Source organism: Parus major, chromosome 6 (genome assembly GCF_001522545.3).
Source record: "Parus major isolate Abel chromosome 6, Parus_major1.1, whole genome shotgun sequence".
Lineage (NCBI taxonomy): Eukaryota > Metazoa > Chordata > Aves > Passeriformes > Paridae > Parus > Parus major.
The window spans coordinates 22457840-22482623 of NC_031775.1; the positions used below are offsets into that span (position 1 = coordinate 22457840).

A 24784-nucleotide genomic window follows, 5' to 3' on the forward strand; every position below is an offset into this window, starting at 1 on the left:
TCTCCACCTCTGTTTGTTCAAACACGTCTAAAAGTGTAACAAAGGTGTGAGCTCTGCTTTATTCCTCCTCTACATAAATACACGCATCCAGCTGGCAAACCAGGAATAACACTGGGAAGTCAGGAAGCACCCAAGAATACTAATGATCACAGCATGTTGAAAGAAAAATGCCTCACCAACACAGGCTAACAAGAACATAAACAACATTTATTCATCTGCACCCCAAGCAAGAGACAGCAAAGCAATGCTGTCTAACCAACAGTGGATGAAGCTGATATTTAGCGCTGGCTCTACTACTCACACCCTTTTTGGTTAGGGCAGGTTACTTAACCTCTTTTCATCAAATTCAGCTGGGATATATCCTCAGTTACCGCTTACAAGGCTGAGCAATAACACTTACCTAATCTGCAGAAAGGTTAGGAGGCTCAGATATTCAATATCTACAGTGTGTTTTGAAATCCCAAAGGGCTCAATCTTGCACAGTCAATGGGGCAAGAGCAAGCACTGCAAACGATACGTATCATTACTAGAGAAACACAAATACCCCAGTTACACCCATTGCAGGGGGCCTCGGACATCAGACGCCTTCTCAAAGAGTCACCACTTCCCTACAGGTCGCAGGTGCTCACCCTTCCCAAGAACCAGGCTCCAGATGTCAATACTGAGCTGGAGCACAGAGTGTGTTTTCAGTGATGGAGGAATGCAAAGCTGCTGTGGAGATTTTTGTTTCTAAATCAAGGGAAGCTTTAGGAAATCTGAACCCCCTGAATTCAGTGGTTGGCTGTCTGGAAATCTCTAGAAGCACTGTGGTCCTGCCAAGCTGAAGGGGGATAACTGAAAAGCACCTCTCTGACTCCAGGATTTTGCAGGGAGTGGATAAAAATCAGCCAGTCATTTCCACACCCAACCATCCACCTTCCCACCCTGTGGCAGGTCTGGCTCTTCTGCTTCTGAATCATCTCCCAGCTTGCTGCAATTTCCAGCCTTATGCACAGAGATGGACAAAATCCACCCCATAGTAACTTACCATTGCACATTTTTTTGGAAGCTCAGGTGTGAAGTCCAACCAGTCAATTTTTACTTTTCTCTTTTTTTTATTTTCTTTTTTTTCAGAACAAAACCCAAAAAAGTGGTAAGAAACTCTAAGAAACAGTTTAAAGAAATGCAACCAAGGACATAAAACCAATCAGGATCCTTCTATTAAGTTTTGAATAGCAGCAGGGAGCAGCAACACAGTTTAGTGAGACGTGTCTCTTCAGCAAATACACGACATTCACCATGAACAAGTCAAGGCCAACACAATTCCAGCAAGCAAACAAAAAGTGCATTGAGGAGATGAGGGACACCACTGTCACTCTGCAAGGGGAAAATACAAGCTGCTGGCATTTCCAGCAAGACAGTTCCAGGGCAGAACTGCAACAGCCTGAAAGAAAGACTGAAAGGGGCAAGGGAAGAGGTGTAAAGACAAAGACAAACAGAAAGGACAGGGAAGTTATATTCTTCTGGGGATGGGGAAACCAGAGGTAAATGCATTCAGCAACAAACAGCAAGTGTACAGGAACAGCAAGGAACTTGCACAGGAAAGGTGAGAGATAAAAAGTGGCAGCAAGCACTTCAGCCTTGCTCAAGCATTGAGTACTATCAGTAATAGCATGTTTCCTTGCTTGGCATGCACAGGGGGACGTGCGCTGCCCATCCCTCTCACATCCCTCAGGAGATAGGCTTTTATGTGTCATTCCAGCCCATAATGATGCCTGTCTCTATATTACAGGTTACATACAGTCTTGCAGAGCAAGTGACTTGAAAGGCTGTTGAAAATCTGTAACATTAGGCAGGGTATGAGCAGGCAGCCATCCGTGCTCAGAGCCCACCTGTGGAAAGCTGCTGTGTGCCACACATAGCAAATCAAAGCCAGCAGAGCACCAAATGCAGGCAGGGGTTCATTGCTTAAGGTTACATGAACTGGAAACTGCTCTGTGGGACTGTATCACAGCTCAAAGGCTTCATGGAACACATGGAATGAAACCCTGCAGGTATTTGTAATGATGCATTGAATGTGGTGGGTTGCATTTATGCAGATATGTTTATAAAGAACTGATGCCCAGCTGTGTATACGGAAAGATGCCGAGCACATGCATGTGTATATATGCACAGAATGGTATTCACCCCACTGAACTTTGTCTTAAATGGGACACTGGTCACACTTGTCTATCAACTTGTATCATTGCTAGAGAAAGAGCAGCATCTTCAGAGGGGGCTTTGTCTACCCCCTGCCATGGGTGTTTAGCTCTGGGAGGGGTAGAGATATGTCTGGATAGAGAGAGAAATGTCTGTTTACCTGTCTTGACAGGTTCAAGGATTAAACCTTGAAAGAGAGGCAGGACTGAGAGACCAAGAGGGACATAACTACGTTTGTGAAGTATGGTCTCTCAAATAATGAACATTAATAAAAGAATGACCAGTACTTACTGGCACTAATGTGACTTCCTTATTTAATTTTTATTTAGGTGGTGTCCATTTGGGTACTCAAACCTCACTACAGAAAAGCCCCTAAGTTTCTACTTAAAGCCATATCCAGCTTTATGGGACAGCATGAAGGCATGTGACAAATCCAGGTTAGCGTTTATGACAATGGGACGTTACATCTTAAGGTCTTCCCTGCACTAGGATGCTTCCCTCAATTAGGATCAACACACACAAATATGGAAGTCAGCAAATTCAGGCCAGCATCTTCCCAGAGGGCTGTGAAAGGACAGAGGGATGATTTTGTGAACCACTGACCTGAAAGGTCTTTCTTGAAGACAGGATGGTAGGTACTGGACAAACACCAGAGGTGTGTTTGAGAGATCAAAAGCCTCATGAATAAAATGCCCCTCGGGAAGGGAGATCTATGAAGTTGTTCTTTCTTTCACATTGGCAAAAATTCCTAGATAAATTTAGAAAATCAGCCCCCATGAGCCCAGAAGACCTTAAATCACACTAAACCAATTCCAAGCCTACAGTTAAAACTGAAATCATCCACAGAGACTAATTCCAGTGGGCAGCACACATTTACTGGCAAAACACAGTTTGTTTAGTAACTCACTCAGGTTACCAGTAAGGACGTCCAGACTCTGCACTTTCTTGTTTACAGATGAGAAAACTCCTGGAAATTTTCCTGCATATCCCATTCCTCTCGTTTTCATTGCAACTTCAAAGTTTATTGCAGCCTTAGCAAAACCACTGGCCTAGTTACCTCTGTGATGGCATTTCTCTAAGCTGGTACAATGCTCTGGGAATAACCCAAGCATGAGGGCTAAAGAGGTCGAAGCTGTAGAGTCGAGAGGGATCCTGCCTCTGATACAGAATCTTCTGCAGACCTCCCCTTAATGTCAAGTAACCCCACAAACTCTAAGACAGCTTCTGCTTATTCCTGGCACAGAAACCACAAACACATTCACACAGCAGGAGTAAGACCTGCTTCTCAGCCATGCAAATTGCCACACTGACAGTCTGAAAAAACAAGACAACAAATGGTCAAACATTTGCATCCCCCATTTGTGCTTCAGCTTTCCAGTACAGGTAAAATGCATGGAGAATTCTTATCTTGAAAAAAAAAAAATAAAAAAAAATAAAAAAGCCATGAACTTTGCATTTGAACCTGCCTCCCTCTGCTGCCACACAGATTCCAGTGGACAGAGGTCTATTGTTTTGTTTATTCATTTTATTATCTCACATCACATTTACTCCATCAGCTTCACCCACATCATTCCAGCATAATTCTCTAATTTTTTCAAATTTTTCAGCCTACTCATTTGAGGAGTAACATGGGATGCAAGCTTTGAATTCCTAAAGAAGCAGCACTGAACTTGTCAAAATTATGCTCTTTCTCTACAGTTCCATACAATTCTCTAAAGGGTCAAAACACCCACTGGAGAGCGGTAGAAAAGCAGAAAATGGGTACAAAGGCAAATTAAATACAAATTACAGTAAACTGCAAATGAAATAAAAAGACACTACATCAGGCACAACACATGTCTTGCACATGCAAGAGACCACTGGAGTATCATTCTGGAGAAGTAACTAAAGGTTTGTGACACTCAGTTCTGAGAACCACTGTGGCTGCTACTGGAGACAGGAAACACTGGGCTGGGGGAAACTGGGCTAATCCAACACTGTGACCTGTGAACACAGGGTCTCTGTTCACAGAAGCAACATCTACCAATACACGGATTAAGTAAACAGCTTGGCTTCAGGGACGTATCCAGCCATGTCTGGGCAGCGGCAGCAGATCTGAACCAAAGTGAAACCTTTCTATGATTCTATGACCTGAACCAGATTTCTCCAAGAGAGAGAAAGGAATTAAGGACAGCAGGAATCACAGCACCACAGTGTCAATGAATGTGCCACCAGCCACAGCACATCCCTTGGCCATGACCAGTGGAGCTCCAGCAGGCCTGGCTGGGTCAGGTCAGGCACAGACAATGGGGTCCCAGAGAACCAGCTGCCCCTGGTCACTGCTTTCACTGCTGGACGAGAAAGTCCCTGCTTTCCCCACCACGCATGTGCTGGGTGAAGCCTGACATCAGCCAGCCCTCGCTGCTCCTGTCGCTGGCAGTTCCTGTCTGAAGGAGGGCGGCTGGAGACCCAGTGAGACCCTACATATTTCAGAAAGAGCCATTTGCCTGCCAGCAGGAAGACAGTACACTAATTGTCACACAAGAAAGCCTGATCTCATGAGAGAGGACTTTAATCGCAGTTTCCTCCCCCTGGGGGTGCAGATGGCATGGGTTTCACCACCACCACCACCACCACCCCCAGCACGCCTCAGGCACTTTGGCAATCTGCTTCCAATTTTGGATGAGCAAATGTCTGACTGGAGAAGTTCTTGGGAATGCTTTCTTCCCCCCTCCACCTGCTCCTCTGACTTTCTCAAAATGGAAGGAAAACCTCAAGGGAAATAAGAGAGGAAGTTTGAGGTTTAAATAATGTGCTGACAGACTCAATACCTCTGCAAAAACTCAGAATCCTACTTGCTTAGAAATGACTTTTATTCTACTGACAGAGAATTTATTATTGTCAAACCATAAACTCTAGGCTAGAAAGAAAAGCTCAGGTGGCTTAACCTTCTTCTCAACAGAAAACAGAATGCTTTTCTGTCCAGCAATAAATTTCCAGGCTTTCACTAATGAGGAGAAGCACTCCTGGAAGACACAGGTTCATCTTCAGTGCTGCACCAGCCACTGCTGTCCCTCATGTGGCACCACAGAACAGACAAGAAGAAAACAGAAGATAACGCCACCTTAGCTGTGCCACTCTGCCTGCTCAACTCCCAAATCATCAAAGCTGATGTAGAAATAAAATCCACATTTAGGGCAGGCAAGGCTTAGAGCCTTTACTGAATAAATGAAGCACCAAACGAGTACATAAAGTGTGCCAGGGAAAATGCTGCAACCTTGGGAGCAAAGAGCAGCCTGTTTCCACCTGCCCTGTTAGTCTTGGTGGTGTTTGAGAAGGACCAACCTTCCCTGTGATGCATGTCAGCACTATCCAGCAGGGAAATGCCAGTGCTGGTGGTGGCCCTGAGCCCCCCAGGCAGAAGGGCTGTCCTGCACTCCCCAGAGCCCTTACCCTGCAGTACTCGTCGATGGGCTTCAGCCTCTTCACTGCTACGTCCCGGACATGGCTCCTCCGGAACAGGATCTTGCCTATAGAGAGAACACATGAAAGGGAGGGTTAGGGGCATCACCTGCCATGTGGGATAGCACAGCAGCACCAAGCAGGTAGGTCAGCAGCAGAGTTTCATCCCTGTCTCCAGCCATGGCTGTCAGCATAAAACCTGGATGACTGCCACCACAGTCCTGCCTGTGTGAGCTGCTGGAAGGGGGCCCAGAGACTTATGGGACAGAGGGGGGCAGGTTCTGATTTCATCCTGTAGATAACACAAAAGGTTTTGGTTCGCTTGTAGTGATGGCACTATCCTGGAATGGACTGACACTTTGTTATGACTCACTCCTAACTCAGGGTCACTTTGGCATGTTCGTGCTGGCTGTGCAGGAAGCATCACTGGCTTCCATCTGCTCCTCACTCATCTGCCTCCCACTGTGGATGCTCCTGCCCTTCCAGGCAGACAAACCACACACCCAGCTCACAAGCAAATACAAGACTGTTGGTGACAGAGCTCTGATAAATCTACACAGGGAAACCAAATAACAGAAGAAAAATAAACTAACTTTTTTTTAAACTAAAAAAAAAAATAAAAAATACCCTCCACATCCTTACTGGACGACATTTCTGCAAGCAGTTAAGATTAAATAAACAATTGGATTTTGTGTGAAACTGATTATAACAAAGTTTATCAAAATAATCTAGGAACCGAGTTTCCCCACACACAAGGATGTCATAGAGTTGGTATTTTTTTGGCTAGAAGGGATTATATCTTCATATCCTTTTTTGGTGGTTTTTGTCCCTTTTCCTTTTGTGCTGCATTTCTTTTAATATAATAAGACAAGAATAAATTGTATGTTCTCCCTGTGGTAGAAGAAAACAGTATCTGCCAGCATTATTTAGTCCATGAAATGTCTATGAAAAAAACCTCAACATCTATACCACACCATGCTCCAAACATCTTCTGCCAACAGGCAAATAAGATATTCATCCATAGATTGTGAGATAAGAAACTGGACTAAGAAATCAAAACAGATCAAAAATCTGAGTATGAGGCTTTGACTTCATCTGATTACACAGTCTGAGAGGTTAATGAAATGGCAGCCTCTGACAGTCCAGTAGCAAAGGCTCTAAGCCCCCCCAGATACTGCCCCGTTTGGTTGCCTTTTCCTCCACAGCTGCTAATCTGGAAGGTGTTAAAGCCTTTTGTTTCAGACAGGAGAAAGTGGTTTATCTTTATCCCCAATTCTGGCAACAAAACAGTTTGTGCTGTGAGGTAGAGCCATTTCCTGGTGCCATCAATTTATCTCTCTGGGTTTCCTGTGGTTATCTCATTACTACGCTGGTGTTGAGCCATCCCTGTAGGATGTGATGTCTTGTGGTCACCAGAAATCTTCAATGGCTGTCTGAGACATTGTATCATCTCAGCTTGAGCAATTTAGTCAAAGGCTGCTGGAGAAGGAAAGTGGCAGTTCCATCTTCCTGCACTAACCCACTCTGGACACACCGAAACATTCTCGCTTTCCTGCTTCTCTGTCTGGTAAATGGTGAGAATTACCTGCCTTGAGGATCACATTTTACTTGTACTGTATAACTCAAACTGCTTTTTTGGGGAGGAAAGAAGTAGGGTTAGCTATAGAGAAAGGAGTAGTTCCTTTCTCTGTGCTCCAGAAATGCTGCTGTGGGAGATCTTGATATTTTTTTTTGTAACTTTTATAAACATACTGCAAAGAGAAAACGACATTTTGGAAACATTCTCACTTTCTGGCTTTCCTGTTTTCAGTTCAAGCCATGAGTCGAAAGTTGAATGGGTGACCATATAAAAACATAAAGGAACCAAAGATTTAAACACATGAAAGATCTCCTGTAAATGCAACTCAGCTTTTCTAAAAGTAATAATAAAGAATGTTATATTAAACACAGAATGTTATATTAAACAAAAAAGACCCCAGGATATGATGAATCTTAATTCAGTCCTTAAATGGAGATGGAAAATATCAGGGCAACTTTGGTGTTAGGACAAAACAAAGCCCAGAAGGTGCTTCTATTTTAATCCCATCAGCAAAAGGAAGATTTTCTTTCCTACTACTGGAAACTGGAAAAGACTTGATGAGGCGAGTGAGGAAGATCTGTAGCTGCCCAGTCCAGTATGGCATTCAAGTCTGAGATGAGGAGAAGACTGGCTGTTTTTGAGCACCATGGTGTTGCAGTCAACAAACTAAAAACAAGGAGAAAAACAAGGACACTGCAAGCATCCAGTTCTGACGGGCAGCAAGGAAGGACCCCCTCTCTCATTCTAGAGGTCTTCAGAGAGGCAGAGAAGTCTCATTGTCAGAGTCACCAAAGTACCTCTAAGGAAGAGCAGCTTCCCAAATGCCCAGCTTCTTGCCTTGTCTGGGAAGACACAGCGTGCTGATAGAAGCTCAGCCAAAGCCACCACAGCCAGCCAGAAGGAACCCTGCAGACCCAGTGCGAGTCACTACTTCTCTCTCCAGTTCCCCTTTTTCTCCTGGTCTTCCTCTGAAAGCAAAGCAGGTCCCGCAGGACTGGAAAAGGAAGGGAATGTGAGAGACCCATGTTGTAAACTCTTTACCTTCTCCAAGTGAGTGCAGACCCCATCAATGGAAAGCTTTGACTAACAAGGGAGGTAGGGTCACCCTAAATCCAGGGAAGGCAGAGAGCTGGGCAGCAGGAGCACATCAGCCATCAAAGAGCCCTCTGGACAACACTTGAAGGGAGCATTTTGCCCAGCACCAATATCAAGTGGGGAAGTTCCAGGGTGGCTAGTAAATGCAGAACAGCCCAGGCAATTTCCTCACAAGGGTGGAATAGTGGTTTACGTGCCACTTCTATAAGGAAGGGATCTATTCTCTGTGAGTACACAGAGTGCTGCTTATTCTCTCCTGATTTTTATTGAAGCTCTTTTAAGCCTCCTCAGGCACTACAGCCCCATTTTACAGAAGGATGAGTGGCTTTTAACCATGCTGCAAGCCCAGCTAGGAAGTGAACAGGAAGTCTGTCTCAGTTCAGATGGGAAGTCATAAGTTATGTGAGATGATGCTGCCTCATGCAAATATTTCATTCACTGGTGTGCCAGGCTTGGACAGGACCAAGGGAGGTCTGGCACATGTTAGGAAGGGCTCTGAAGACAGCAGCAATTGGAAAGAGAGACGTGGGAAAGACAGGGCTCCAGCCCTGCTGCTAATGCAGGATAACAGTATTTATTTTTATCATTTTTTCTTTAAAGAAAATATTATTCCTAGGAAATTAATATGGATAAGAGGCAAAGTATCAGGTTTAACATAGTAGAGAACATCTTAAGTCATCCCTTCATCTCTGTGTGTGTGTGTATATACATACATATATATATGGTATCTTTAATTTCACGACCACACACCTCTTCTCTGACAAGACCTAAGTTTCCTCCTGTATACACAGTGGGTGCACAAAGTGGGAATAATAAAGCTATGCAGGAGACTATTTATCTGGCAGCTGCTGATTCTGTAAGCTTAAATGTATCCTCAGAATATAGCTTTATTGCTGCATCACAGGATGTGGTCTGTACAGGGAAGAAGCCCAGCTCCTGTGGGCTCAGTGATGCTGTGGAGCATAGTCTCAAGACAGGACAGCACCAGGTACCACCAGGCAAAGAGACACTAGAAGTCCCCAAGGGGATGCCTAGCAGGAGAACCCTGTCCTTCCTCTTCAAGCAAGGGGGACATACGGTACAAAGTCCCTACAATCACACCAGATGCCAGCTGTCAGCAGCCACTGCCCTTGACTGGTGATTGGTAAGCTCTAAGACAGTCTCTAAAACAAATCTCCTGACCACATCGTTCGCCACCAAGGAGAGGTGCTGCATACTTAGGCCTTGAGACCTTCCAGGGATGCCTTTGTGATCTTCCCACCATTGTGCCAGGGGCTCAGTCCTGAGCTGCCAGCTCTGCTGCTCCCTTGGAGCCAGACAGTGAATGGCAGCTGCTGCAGGGGCAACAAGGAGCCAGGGAAATTGTTTTTAGCTCCTTTCCAAATCTGACAGAGAACAGATTCATCTCTTAGTCCTACTCTCTGATTGCTGAGCTTGAGTCTCATTTCCAGGTATGCCTGGGTGATGGATTGGCCTAAGGACACCAATTGATGCAAGGAGCCTCTGCCAGAGACTGAGACCAAACACACTATCAAAGGGATGATGGACAAATGCATGCTGACATTTGATCTTGAATTTCAAGCACCATCAGCACACTTCAGAATGCAGTACATGAAGCAAGCCATATGATAAATATTCTACAGTGGACAGCCCAAAGACTAATGGGAGCATTAAAAATACTCTAATGTCTCATCTGATTTATGTTTAAAAGAGACATGTGCTGCCCTGACTACAGAAGCTCTAGCTGTAGAGTTTCTGTTAGTTCTGTCTCCCAGGAGCAGGAAAGAGCTCCTGCTTCTACCTCTTCATGTTGTTCTTGTTACTGGGCTGTTGATTCTCTGCCATTTTTACCTGAAAACCTGGGAGCTACCAGGTCTGTATATATTGCCAAGCAATATGTTTAACCCAAGATCAACTTCTCAGAGTTGGGAGATGAGCTAAGACTTTTTGCAGTTATACTGCATCAGTGAACAAAAATAAAGAATTTAGCCCTCATGTAGGGTTTTTGAGCTAAGAAGCTTCTTCCAGTGTAATTAAAACTATTTTGCTGCTCAAGCATTTTTATGAAGACTTCTAATTCTTACACATGGCTGTTTGAATTATTTTTATACAACAAATAAGCACAGGCCTGCAACCAAATATTACACAAATTCTCCTCAACCCATTTAAACTGTGACATCCACCACAGGGTCCTGCCAAAACTCTCAGGCACCTGATACACAATCTATCTCCCAAATGGAGCATTTAAACATGCACTGCCACCTTGCAGTGTAAAATAGACAAATCAACAGCACAACACTATGGAATAGAAAAAAAAAAAATTTTCTCATGGAAGTACATGTGATTGTCAATCAGATGGCAATGATAGCAGCCAGAAGGGAGGTGTGTTCCTTACAAAATAATACCTTATTTTAAATGGGGATTCCAGTTTCCATGGATTGTTTCACCCATGATTTCCTGGAGTCGGAAAGTCAGTGCCAGGGTCCTAACACTGATGGCATTTGCTCCTGACAAAGAAAGGGGAGGGAAATGATTCATAGTGTTTCCATCAGTGGGAGGGGGAAGGACTTTTTTAATAAGAGTCAGAACTGTTGGCTGAACTTGTCTTGCCAAAGAGCCTCAGCTGATAAAGGCCTTTGCTAATCAGTAGGAATTACTATGGAAGGTGACAAGAGGTGATGGAGACAGATGGGGCAGCCAGGAAAGCCACACAAGCAATAACAATATTGCCCTGAGATGTGGGGGATGGTAGGGACAGTGTCCTCCTGCCCTTGGATCCTGTTTTTAATGCGCATAAGCTGCAATGTTAAAGAAAATCACTGAGAAGCAATAAAGCAGGGGAAGTAACATGGCTTGTGTTGAAGAGTATCACCAGGAAGAGAAATCTTCCTCCATTAGAAGTGATAAGTAGAATATGCCCTTACAGGAATAATTAGGAAGGAAAACCAAAAACATGCAAGTAGTGAGGCTGGATTCCCTTCCAAAGAGCTCCTACCCCTGAACCTGGCTGTTTTGCAGTGTTTGAAGGGGCAGCTATTATTCTCCAGGGACAACAGCATCAGCTCTAGAGCAGCTTTGCTAGTGCACACTTCATGAATTCAAGCATCAGGCACAGCTGGAAGGAGGAAAGTCATGAGCACCAACAGGGAAATTCAGGAGTGATAGATGGGGGCCATGGGGTGCAAATCTCAAGCTATGCTTGTAGAATACTTTGTATAGGCCAAGAGCTACTTCATATTACTCTGTGTCCTGCTGCTATCACCCAAACAACCCACTGTGGCTGTAATCTCCTCTTCAGACGTCCCAGTTACAAATCTCCTGCCTACCCAAAGCAAAGCAGGAATCATGGTGTAGGCAAATTATAGAGAGTTTGGTCTGGAAAAGGCAGGCAGAAGTTGCACAAAATTATCCTTTCACTTTTTTCACTGTGGGGCAGCTCCCTTTGCATTAGTCTGTGAGCACCAGCAAACTCAGAGATCCATCACCACTTCACTTAAAACAACTTTACCACCAGAGTACAGCAAAGTGAACAATTTACCCCACACAAGAGGATCTCAGTATAAGCACAAGTCCCCAGAACCTTTAAAACTGAACTTCCCAGTCTGTGGGTGGTTGTAAAATACTGGAAGTGTTGATTCAGTGGGTCCGGTCTTCAATTTCTACAGTGAAATCGGTGCCTCCTAGAACTACACAGCTCAGCTTCTCCAAGGGGGAAAGTGAACCTGTGTGTAATTGCTGGTTGCAAGTGCTACATTATCCTGCAAACAGCCAAGAGCTCTTAATTGCAGAAAGCAGTCAGTGTGTCTGAGGGCAGAGGGAGGAGGGTGTTCACACCTGCAGCCAGCAACTGGCACACCCGCACCTGGAGGAACCAGCACGATGATAATTCCAAGTCCCACAGACACAAGAAGCCAAAAGAGGGTCAGGTATTCAAAACATCTGAGAAACAATGCCTTAGGAAACAGCAGGGCTTCCTCACATAGAGGATGCAGGAGTGTCCTGCTCTTTGCATACTCTCTACTATGCTGCGAGTAAAAGGTACAAAAAATCAGGAAAGCCTATGCAGATCCAAAGCATCATCCTTACCTATGCATGCTTCTCCCCTAAGATAAGAATCACATCCACTGCACTCTTTGTTTCATTTTGTTGAATATCCTCCAAAAAAGACCCATTTCTAAATATCCAGGACCGAGTCATTTAATGTGTAAAACCACTGACGTTCAAATAATGATCAAGCTACCTAGATATTGCGCCAAACTGACCACAGAATCATCAACCACTACATCTCAATGCTCAGACAACACTTGGTTTTCCTCCTGTATCAGCTGGCGCCACTGTCCTGCCTTCACCAAGGTAGTTAATGGCTCCTAACCTGTGATTTCCAAATCATTAGGGCTCCACAGTTTGCAGAGCTATGTTCCAGAGTACCTTTCACTCCCTGGGCAGTGTTGGAATGATGTACATCACTGTATGTTGGCCCAACAAATTTGGGAAGCAGCAGTTCCTGTGGGTATTACACACTTGCTGGTGAAAATGGTTGTTTCATCTGAGCTACTGCAGTGCCTGACTCCTGAGTAGGACAAGGAAAGAGCCTCTCAAATGCCTTTGTGCCACCTTAACCCTAAGAAATACTCCAACTAAAGGGCAATACCATGTCCCTGCAGCTACATTAACAAAACTCTTCCCCTGCTCTTTGCAAACTCACATCAAGTACCACCTCGCTCACTGGGACCTGGTAAAGTCACCAGGTGGTTTCCTAGTGACACTGAGTGGTATGGACCTTCAGGAAAGGACCATATGGTCCCTTCTCAATCTTTTAAAGCAGGAGCCTTAAGGAACAGAGCCTATTAAAACATTTACACTGTCTTATGAGACCTGTCATTCATGCAAGAGTTGGTGTGACACTAAGCCTGAGATAGTACTTCAGAGGCCCTGGGCCAGCTTCACTGACAGGGAACCTTTGAGCTACATCCACTGGGATGAGAGACCCTACAGCAGGGTCACTCCAGAGTGATGGATGTGCACCACACCCTTGCCAAACTACACTGGAAAAGCACAGTAAGGTCTCAGCCACATCCTCTGGCGTGATGGGCAATAACACAACTTGGGAGACTCCACCCTTAAGCTGGTTGAGAACTGGAGCTGCAAATAAAATAATATTTGCACTCATACCACGTAGGTCAAAGTTATTATTACAGGGAGGTTGATCATGCAATAACGCGGTGCCACAGCGTGTGTTCTTACAGGAACACTGCAAGTGGAAATTGAGGGGTAGGGATGCAAAGGTGGCTTCACAAGGTCACAAAATGAGCACTCACTAATGAAAGCCATAGAGCCAGTCCCTAGATCCCTCTGCTGATCACATGCAGAATGAAAATACATCTACCTTGCTATCTAGGGCCTGAAAAAACTTCCTGTTTGTTTATTTTAATTGAAAACAAATTCTAAATTTTTGCCATGAAAGAGGCAAAACTCTCTCCAGTGGATGACCTTGATTAGGTCAGCTGCCAGTTTACACATGTGCCACATTGTAGGAGGTGAAATTCAGCAGTCAGATTGGCAGGGACATTGCTCCACAGAGCAGCTGTGGTATTTGGAAGGCACCAATAAATGCAGAAATTAAACAAAGAAACAACATGGCAGCAAACAAACCAGGTGTCTGCCTGTCAGAGGTTGGAACTCACCAGCTAGGCTTTCAGAGAGCTGTAATAAGAAATTAAATCCCCTGTGCTTCTCAAAACAGAGCACTATTCTTGTTTCCTAAATCAAAGTGCTCTCTTGGAGTCCTCCAGGTGAAACTGCTGACTAGTTTTAAGCTGAATATTCACTAGATGACAGCAGGTACAGAAGAAGCTGCTGAAAAACAACCAGAACAAAACTGGCTGGCCCCTGAGTCAATAAGCTCATCTGTAGACTAAGACACCATCTCAAACCACAGACATCATCCTCTGGTTCCAGACACATCTCTTCAATATGTCTTACTTTTAAGTGTTATTAAGACAACCTCTGGTAGGGATTTCCTCTCTGCCTGCTCTGATCCCTGATAAAGCTAATGCTGTTTCAAAGGCTCACAAGCATGCACTTTAAAGCAGGGATGACAAGTCTCTGTGTTTAAGGAGAAGGGAGACAGCACTTTTATTTCCAGCACATGTTGGGGCTCTGATTGGGGCAGCCACCTTTGCCCCAACCTGCACCAGCTTTGACGCCAGACCTGCACCCCTTGCCCTGTCTCCTCTGAGCCTGCAGCGCAATAACCCAGCTAGGATTTGTGCCCACAGGTATTGGTTTGATCTGGCTAAGATGGAGATGATTTTTCCCATAGCAGCAGAGCATGGTGCTGTGCTTTGTATCTGTAGCTAGAAAGGTGTCATAACACCCCAGAGTTCTGGCTGCTCCAGAAGCAGCGCTCACACAGACTCACAGCTACCTAACATCGCCACCACCACTACCAAAAGGCTGGAGTGGGCAAAATCTTGTGAGGGAACATAGCCAGGACAGCTGACCCAAAATGACCAAAGGGATATTCCAAACTGTATGACATCAACTCAGTAGTAAGAGCTGAGAGAAAGGAGAGGCATTCATTATTTATGACACTTGTCTTCCAGAGTAACCATTACACATAATGAAGCTCCACTTCCAGGGAAGTGGCCAGACATGGCCTGCTGATGGGAAGTAGACAATAAATCTTTCATTTTCCTTTGCTTCCACGTGTGACCTTTGCTTTCACTTTATCAACCTGTCTTTATCTTGACCCACAAGTTGTTTTTTCCCATCTTATTTCCCCCTGCCTGACCTGCAGAGAAGGAGAGTGATACAGCAGCTTTATGGGCACCTGATGTCCAGCCAAGGTCAACCCACCACATCACATCGCCTGATGAAACAGCCTTTGGGTCGGGTCTGTGGCCAGGCCACTCAGTAGCAGCTCCTCTCTAACTCTTGACCATGAAGCCACCCCTACTGCCCCTTCACAGCCAATGCATGCAGGATGACTCCTGTGGCAGGCAGTGGACACCATGGTCCATGTGGGCACAAGCAGCCTGCACCAATATGAGCCAGTGTGAGGTCACTTGGCTTCCTAGGGACAGCAAAGCTCACTCACACTGCTCCACCTCGGCTGCACGACTCCAAGCACTCCCACCAGCACTTATCACAGCTCAGCTGATGCACAGGAACAGGGAAATGATTTTATAATTACTTATCTGATAACCAGCCTCCTTCACACCCAGCTTTGCCGTGTGTGAGCACGTCAGCTGCTTCCAGCTCAGGCCACTTAATGCAAACTATCCTCAAGTGTGACTTGGCACCAGCAGTGCCTGCTGCTGCCAGAAGACAGTGGAGGACAATCTTAAAAATTCCTCTCAGTTCCTCCATATGCAAGTAAATGTAGTGTTAAGGCTGCAAGAGGTCAGAGCTGCTGCCATGGATGCTGAGTACCCCCAGCTCTCCCCAGCCACCTTCTCCTGGGCTCAGCAAAGTGCTCATGTGTGATCAAAGGAGGAAACAGCACTGTCAGATGTCAACAGCTTTGCCCACTGCAGAATAAAAAGCCTCTTTCAGAGATTAATGTTCTGAGCAATTACTCACCCCATGAAAGGAAAAGTGTCTTCAGCCAAGGTGACACCAGGACCCTAGGACCATGCACACTTTTGTTTCCCTTTTGCAGTTAATATGGGCTTCTCATTTCCCAGGGAGAAGAAAAAAAGTTGGACTGGAAACTAATGTTTTGCTATTTTTTTTAAATTTTTAACAAGGATCACTGGGCCAGCAGCATAAAAACAACCCCAACTTTATTGCTAAATTAAAGAAAAAACACTGACATGAATCGGCACAGAAATCTGAATTAGGAATGTGAGCTGGTAATTACCCCTTTGGGCCTGGATTAATTGCATTTGAAGCCACAGGGACACTGAGCCGCCAAACGGGACTGACTGCTAACAAAATCCACCCCACAAACAAACCTGTCTTTCTCTCCCTGTGCCACCACACAGGAATGGCAGCTCCCCAAATGCTGTCTGCCTTTGTGTCCTGGTGTGCAGTGCTATTCAGGTCTGGATGGAGTTACAAAGTCACACTATTGGGTACCTCAGGTAACCCCCTCTGAGGTGGTCCAGCCTGCAGACTTGTGGTCTCCAAGTAGAAGGTCAAGAATGGACAGATGCCATCTCCTCCACCTCTAGATGGAGGATCACTACCTATGTGTTTAGCTGCAGTAGGTCAAGAATTCAGCTCCACTAGTGGCTGTTACACACTAAAAAGGGCTGGAAGATTCAATCCATGTTGTTGCAGCGGTGTAGGAGTGTTGAATTTGCTTGGGCCAAAGATCTCTGTAATCTAGCTCCCTGTCTACAAGAATGGACAGTAGAAGATAGGCAAGAAACTAAAAAACAGTGTGCATGTAATGGGATCCTTCTCCTGATACACACTTTCCCTCCCTGCACAGCAGAGCTTAGACATTTTGGAAATTAGAAAATAACTTTTAGCAACCAATGTTGGCTTCATCATACAGATGAAACTGCTCTAGTGCATTTTTGAACCTACAGATTTTGTGGTCCCTATAGAGTCCTCTGGAAATGAATTTCATAATTTAATCACACAGCTTGTGATTTCATACTTCCTTTTGTTCACTTTAGGCATGCTTTTCAGATTTCTCAGACTGCACCTGGTTTTTGCATTCTGAGAAATAAAATTAATGAAGTTTTCCTCACTCTCAAATTTTTGGTGATTTCACGAACTCTATCCCAACCATCACATTGTCAAGATTGAAGACTTTTACTCTATTTATTCCTGTCCTACAAAAGCCAATTCTCCTCTGTAATCACCTCTATCATCCTTCTCAGCATCTTACTTTATCACACTAACTTTATCACTGTACACTTTCTGAGAGGCAACACAGTATGCACTCAGTATTCACAATGTAGGGAAATCTTGGATTTCCATAGCTGAAGCTCTGGGTTTTGTTCCCCATTCCTTGCCTAATTCTTTTTAACACCACCTTTGGCTTTCTGGCTGCCACTGACTGTTGAGCTGCAGTTTTCATGAAAACACCCTCAGAGCTACTGAAAGCTCCTTCCCAGATTGCAATGGTTCTCCTCCCTGCCCTCTCCACTGCTTTATGCTTACCACCACCAAACTGCCTTTTGACCACGTATATTATGAGATCCTCCTCCAATGTTTTTCAGTCCAAATTTGAATATCCTTAGGTAATTTCACAATTGGGCAAGTTAGTTATGTTGCTAGCACATCCTAGACCAGATTATTCAAGAATCCCTGCTGGTAACTCTGTGTATCTTTTCAGATACGAAGTTTTTAAGTCCTCATCCCCAGAGGATGCACAGTTTTAAAATGTAGGCTCATTGACACCTATTAGCTTCAAATCCCCTATTTTAAAATCTTTTCTGTAACATTTTTAGTTCAAATGTCAGAAATCAAGGATTGCTGTTAATATCCACAAATGCAAAAGCATCCATCCTTAAATGAACGCTCCAAACTGGCAGAAAATAATCTTACAGCCTATGTAAGTCATACATCAAATAACAAGAAAGGCTGTTAATATAATTATCTTCTTATTGCTATTTTGGGAGGCACAGTAGGTTTTGACGGATCGAGAAGTAATAGGATCTCTTAAGCCATAATTTACGAGTACGTCTGTCTTGAACAATTTTCCACATGGGAAATTAATCACATTCTGCCTAATGGGAGGAAAAATATCCTTTTGCAGTTTGAATTGGATTTGCCATGGTCAATTGGATGTGGGGTTCTTTTTTATCCCTATTCACAATCTGAGGTGTAGTGTTGCCATCCAAGATTCACTGTGCTAGATTCCACCACAACAGCAGAAGCTCCACTTGGTACAGAAGTGCAAGACCTCTCAGCAGAACCACTGCCAAGCAAAGACAACCCTGGGCATGAGGCACTGGGAGATGACACTAGATGCTGCAAGACACTAAATGCTGGTGCAGTGTTGCAGTTCTGAATGACCCAGGACAAATGTCAATGGCAGCTCAAGGACTCACAGTCTCATGTACCATGTATACATTTATTCCTGCAGGTAAATTTCTGCAAGACACCACAAAGAAATGAAGGTTCCTAATGTGCCAAACTCATCTAGAAGCTGGCTGTTCTCTGTACCTCCACTGGCAGTCAAGAATGAGCTGTCCAGAAACTGGGGCTGGCCTTCCCTAAAGCTTTTGAAATCATTTGCCAAACTTCAGGTTGAGATTTTAATCCTTTCCTGTCTCATCATCAAAAACCCATTGTGCAGAGCAGATGTCCTGGTGCCGATTCATCTCTACTTCTTGGAAAATCCCAACTTGTTTATGGTTCCAGTGGAAAAGGGGTGAGAAAGAGAGACTCAGAAAAGGTGATGGAAAATAAACGAGGAAACTAACACATCAGCTGGCACTGAGATAAAGAAAGTGTTTCCAGGTAGCAGGAAAAGATCCGTGTCTCTGGAATCCCTTAAATTGTCATTAAGAAGCAGAACACAGAGTTACTCAATATTTCTTTAAGGCTGAAAGACTAAAGGAAAACAGGATGGCTTAAAGTAAAAAAGGAGTAATCATATGACTGGAAACTATGAGTGCCCCTAGCCAAGCACCCAAAGGAACTGAGTAATGTTCATTAGTCAGTGACTTTATTGGTACTTGGGACTTTCAAGTTCTAAGCAAGATTTAGACCAAGAAGATATTCTGGGGCATGCCACTCTATTTATGTTTGGATGGAATTCAGCCTCACCCTGCATAATATTTTTCCATGTTGATTTAGGCAGAATCAGCCCTCACTTTTTCCTTGTGCAGGGTAAGAGTGGGTCCCCTTCTTGGGATCAACATGGTGGAAATGCCACTTCCCAACCAGCAGCGTGAGGGCAGAGGGGATAACTGAAGAGGAGCGGTTCTCTTGCAAAGAATTGGAAGATATTTTCCAAAGTATTTAGCCCCAGAGCAGAAACCCACTGTCTCAGACACAGTACCAACACAAGACAGTTCCCAAGAACAATTTGTTCACAACCAAAATGCTAGCTTCCACTGTGGCTTTAGACCAAGTTAATAAATACCAGGGAAGTGCCAAGCACCTGAATTAACACTGGGCACCTGTGTGAAACCTGTGCAAAAAGTCCAGGTTACACCTCAAAATTACTTGACTGCAAGAAATACAGAGCATCATGTGCTGTCTGTTCAGTAGCTTGGCAATGCTATAATTGCCACAGCAATGGTGGGCCAGATTCAATGGATGCTAAGATCCTGTGAATGCGGGGATGGGTATGGAGAGAGAAGGAAAGTGGGACCAGTGAAGACCAGCAGAGAAATTTCTCAGGCACCCAAAAGCCCACAGGATGTAGAAGAACCTTCCACTGCACTCATCTGCAAGACAGACAAAAGAGTATTTCCTGCTGAGTTACATAAAACCATGTGGCTGCAAATGGATTTGAAAGATTGGGCTTTCTCCTTTTAGACAGACAAGAAGGAGAAAATAAAAGTATTTCTTGCAACTGCTACAGTGATTGCTCTGTGACACGAGGCTTTCTGAATGCAGTATTCATACATGTACACTTGAAAGAGCACATGCAGCTGAGGGACTGGTGTTGTGGTGACACAAATTATACTGCTGCCACTTACAAATCAGAGTGGTGTTGTCCAGAAATCATGAAGTTTTGATTAAAAACCAGAAGCAGCATAGGAAAAAAATTATATTTCGACAAGTTTCTACTACTGGCTAGACTAAAATCCCTCTTTTTGAGGCTGAGGTCTTACAACCACAAACTAATGACCCTTCACGTCCAGTTACTACTCACTCTGAATTAATCTTCATCACAATATTCTCAGCGTGTGGCTCCAAAGAACCAAATCACAGAAACACAGCATGAGAACTCGAGACGAGCACATCCATTACCTCCTTTCATGGTACAATCAATTCTACCTATGGCACTACTGGGGAAGTCTGTTTAACCTGTAGTTACAGACCTCCAAAGTGGACAGTCCTCACCTCCTCAGGCCATCCAAAATCACCTCTCCAATGCACTATGATGAAGAAGGAGGATGCACATTCAGTACATCTAGGACATGAAGAAAAGTTTAGGTCTTACTCACCACCTCATATTTTTATCCTATTTATCCAGGGAAAGTATCAGATGGATCTTTTTCACAGGTGTTTGTCTTATTCAGGAGGCAGGTTTTTAAATTTTTTCTGTGGATGACTGTTTTCCACATTGCTTATTTTAGCTCATATTTTATAAATTTTTGTTCATGTGCCAAGAGGGAAAGACAGGTGCATTTCAGATACTGCACTGGAGATTAATAACCGTTACTTGAAAAAGAGGGCATGAGCTTTTTGGAAATACAAAAACGAAGAATTTAACAAATTTCTGATATTTTGAGGACATACAGAACATCTTATTTTTAATGACATGCAGATCAGTCTCCTGCAGTTAGATTTTGAGACAGCTCAGCTGCCTGGGAGTGATTCAGGAAAGTCACTTCTGAGTCAGCTTAACCAGTCAGATTGCTTTAGATCATCTTAAAACCTCCAGGAAACCTGCATCAGTAACGAGCCACAGCATAAACCCAGAGCCCCCAGTGAACCCCAGGCACTGCAAATGGGGAAAAGAAAAAAAAAAATTCTTGGCCCTTTCCAGCCATTACAATAGGGAAACACTGCAGAAAGGGAAGCACATATTTCCAAATGGAAAAGCCATTAATGAGAACAGAGCCTGGCCCTAGGACTTGTACAGATCAGAACCAAACTGAGTGACAGCAGAGCTAGTGTCTCATTGCTGTGAGTGAGAAAGCAGCCTGGCTGTGCCATGAGATTAGAAACACATGGAGCATCAGTGAGCCCCTGGGGGACAGCAAACCATTCCAAGCCACAGATGAGAACAGGAAAAAAGAGATGACTGCGGAAGGGATGGTCTGACAGTCCATCACATGCTGGCATTGAGATGTACCCAAAGGACTTCAGAGAGGGACACAAACACCCGCAATGGCTGCTCTGCAGCACCACAAGAACCTGCCTGTGGCTCATGGGGATGGGGAAGCCAAGAGAAGCTGGGTCCTTGGGCCGGAAACAAGCTATGTGCAAGGACAGAAGCAAGAGACAGAAGTTAATGAGACTGAAGAGGATTATCCCCTCTCCCCAAAGGTCCACGGGTAAATACAGGTTTTCCTGCAAGCATACTGCCACTTGGGGTGATAGCTTTCCTTCCATTGTATTAAAATAGCTAACCAATTTGAAACAGAAGTCAAATTTCCAAACACATGCACAAACACACACCAGGAACACATTGACACTTCAGAAAACAGGAGTCAGGGTCAGATGACACTTGGTCTCTTCAGGAAAATTTCCTGCTGGAGCCTTTCATACTGTAAAACTACCCTGCAATAATTTGAACACTCCAGGCAGAAAAGCCAGCTGCTTCCCTAGGTCAGCCTGAGACCTGCTCTTGAGATCTTTCATTTGCTCACCCAAAATAATCATGTTCTTGGGGAGGAGGATTTCACTGCCTTCCCCAAGATACAGAAAAATACCAGTTTGTGACCCCCATATGCCAATGGGAGGTTCCCTGCCTGCATCAGCCTCTGCTCGCATGAAGCTGTGTTTTATGAGACTGAGAGCATTGCTTTAAAGGAGGACAGAATGAGAATGAGGGTCTAGAAATCACTTTGGAAGAGAAGTACTTGGCTCTCTGGACACTCTCTGTCCTACACACATACTCTTCTAGTGTGGTACCAATGTCCAGAGAAACTCTGTCTTTGGCAGCCTAATCTAAAACAGACTCCTGTGGGAAACAGCTGGATACTGCCAGGGTAGGGGGGACTAGGCTCCCAGAACCTCCACCTCTTAAAAATCCTACTGCACAAATCACAGGTCATCCTGAGCTACTCCACCAAATGCCTCAGTGTTCTGATGCCCAAATCCTTATTCATTCCTTGCACTGGCCACCCTCCTGTCCTCTGAGGCTGCAGTAGTGAACCCTCCTCTCTTTGTCACACTGCTGTGCACAGCAGCAGCCAAGAAACAGTTTTTCCTTTCCAAAGGAATTGATTCACCATCATACAGTCATTTCACTCTCTGGTAATTAAAAATCTTAAACTCCAATTCACACTTCCAAGCATTTGCTCCTATGGGAGGAAAACTAACAGAAACAGTCAGAGGCATCACCAGAACCACCCTTGTGAAAGGCCTAATTCCCTATATTGCTTTAATTAAAAGTGGATGAATAGCAATCTCTCAGCCCAGAGACCTTTAAGAGAAATAAAGTCAATCTATAGGCTTATGAAAATAAAATGGGAGGATGGAAACAAACACAAAAATCCTGCCAGTTTTAGGGCTTACCATAGGATTACAACATCTGGACTCTCTTTTCAAGGGGAGGTGAACCGAGAAATGGATCGTGTAGAGAAGACACAACCACTCATTGAAGTGAGGATTCTGCACAAGGAGCTGTTGATGGGAGGAGCAGAAAGCTAAAGAGAGGCAACAGCCTTGCCCACATATTTCTGTCTTCACAGCTGCCTGGAGGAACACTCCTATCTGCTGACACCACAGAACAAAGGATCTGGTTTAATTGCAAAAAAACAAAAACAGGCCCAGGGGAGAAAATCCAAACAGATGATGAGTATAGCTGACCTCCAGTGAAACAGAGAACAAGTTGTGAGGAATAATCTAGCCCGTAAAAGCTTAAGTATTTATCATCACTCTTACAGCAAGAGACCACCCTGCTCCAGAGGACCTCTGCAAACAGATGTGAGCAAGGAGCCTTTTAACACAGCACCACCACCAATCAGGGCATAGGTAACTACAGAAGGACTTTACTGCTGTAGTATTTGAGTGCTGTACAATGTTTTTTTATGGATTTATTCTTCTGTTGCATGGGGAGACATGGCGATTCTTGTTTGTCTCTCTTCTTCCCCAGTACAATATGTCCAGAGAGGCTGGAGGTAGATTTGGACCCCATTTATTCTACTTGAGCCCCCAGATCTTCTATTTCCTATTTGTAAAAAACTTCTGGCAGTGGGGAAAACTAGTGAGACATCTTGGGCAGAATTAGTAACTAAATATGGGCCTATCTGGTGATTCCCAAGTTCACACCATGTAGTAGTGGGGCAGAGAGAAATTGAAACCAAGCCCTCAAAGTGTGCTCCAGCTCTGCTCACCTGGTCCCATGTGCTCAGGGTAAGCCTCCATGGTAGCGAGTGCAGGACACCATCTCGGGCTTTACCACAGCAGTGTCAACACAGGCATGCACACAATGAACCAAACTCAATTCCTTTTCCACTTGGGCCAGAGAAAATGAAAACCTTGTGAAAGTCGCTTTGTCTTAGAAAGAAAGTTTACTTTGCTTAGCTTTATTACAACTTAGCCTTCTTATCAGTTTGATTTCATTCTTAAATCATTTTAAACCCTAGTATCATATAATCTGGCAGCTCCAGTGATGAGTTTTACACAGAAAAACATAGCGAGAAGATTTTCAAAAGTACTCAGACCTGCTGTGACTGCTCCTGCTGAAGTCAACAGTAAATCCAATGATACCACTGGGAGCAGAGGTCAAGGCTGAGCAGGCTTGACACTAGAGAAACTTATGGGTGGGATTTTCAATTTCTTCAAAACTGATTACTAATAACAAAGTATAGTAAAAGTAAAGAGCTAAGTTGTGACCCTGAAAATATTTACATATGTGCCTAGCTCACAGATTGTAAGTAATTACAGGAGGCCTGAATTCTCTCCCTTTCTTTAATGAAAGCCAGGAATAAGAGCCCAGATGCGTGGAAAACCTTGGCTCACGGAGAGGGTCAGTTATGATGATTTTAGTGGAATTACTCATGCTCTTTGACCAGAGACATGCACACAGCAAGACTTCTTAGAAACACCAGAATGTTCCCAAACCCTCAGCCACACACTGACATGCAAACACACCAAATGTGAGATCGGACTTTTCGGGCTGTGATGGTGCTGGATAACAGCATTAAAATCCACGCTCTTCTAATTACTGTAGCAAAACTTGGACCAGAAAATGAAAGCTAGTCAAGAAAAACTGGAGGGCTGTGTGTGTTTTACTTTGTGCAATTCTGACATTGTGGCATGAACTAACCTAACTTCAAAGGATGAAACATCATTATTACAAAGCATTGCATTGAGTATAACCATTTCCAGACTATTATGCAAGCCCAACTGAAATAATATTACAGGTACAGGATTATTCTTGTTCTCTATTAATCCCAAGAGGAAGAGAGGTGTGACTTATTTTCTCATCCTGACAAATCATCTCAAGACACTGCTGAATCAGACATGTTTGCAGCTTAAGAGGAAATAAGTAAAAACATTCAGCTTCTATTACTAAGTTTGAGGATTCATTAACAGGAATGTAAAACTAAACCTCATTTAAATCCCCTCATTGTTCACCATATAAATCCTTAGAGTGTGTAGTTACACTGGAATGAAAAAAAACAAAACAAAACAAAAAAGATTTAGAGGAGGTGACCTTCCCAGCTATTTGTT

The 24784-nt window shown here is 44.1% G+C and overlaps 1 protein-coding gene across 4 annotated transcripts in view; it reads right to left on the reverse strand.

Moving 5' to 3' along the window:
- The window catches only part of SH3PXD2A (SH3 and PX domains 2A), a 247607-nt gene that overhangs the window by 143511 nt on the left and 79312 nt on the right, over nt 1–24784 (reverse strand). For all 4 annotated transcript variants that reach the window (XM_015633362.3, XM_015633361.3, XM_015633364.3 and 1 more), the window contains exon 4: nt 5611–5687. In XM_015633362.3, coding sequence (XP_015488848.1) covers nt 5611–5687 — 77 coding nt within the window. The remainder of the gene's footprint in view (nt 1–5610; nt 5688–24784) is intronic.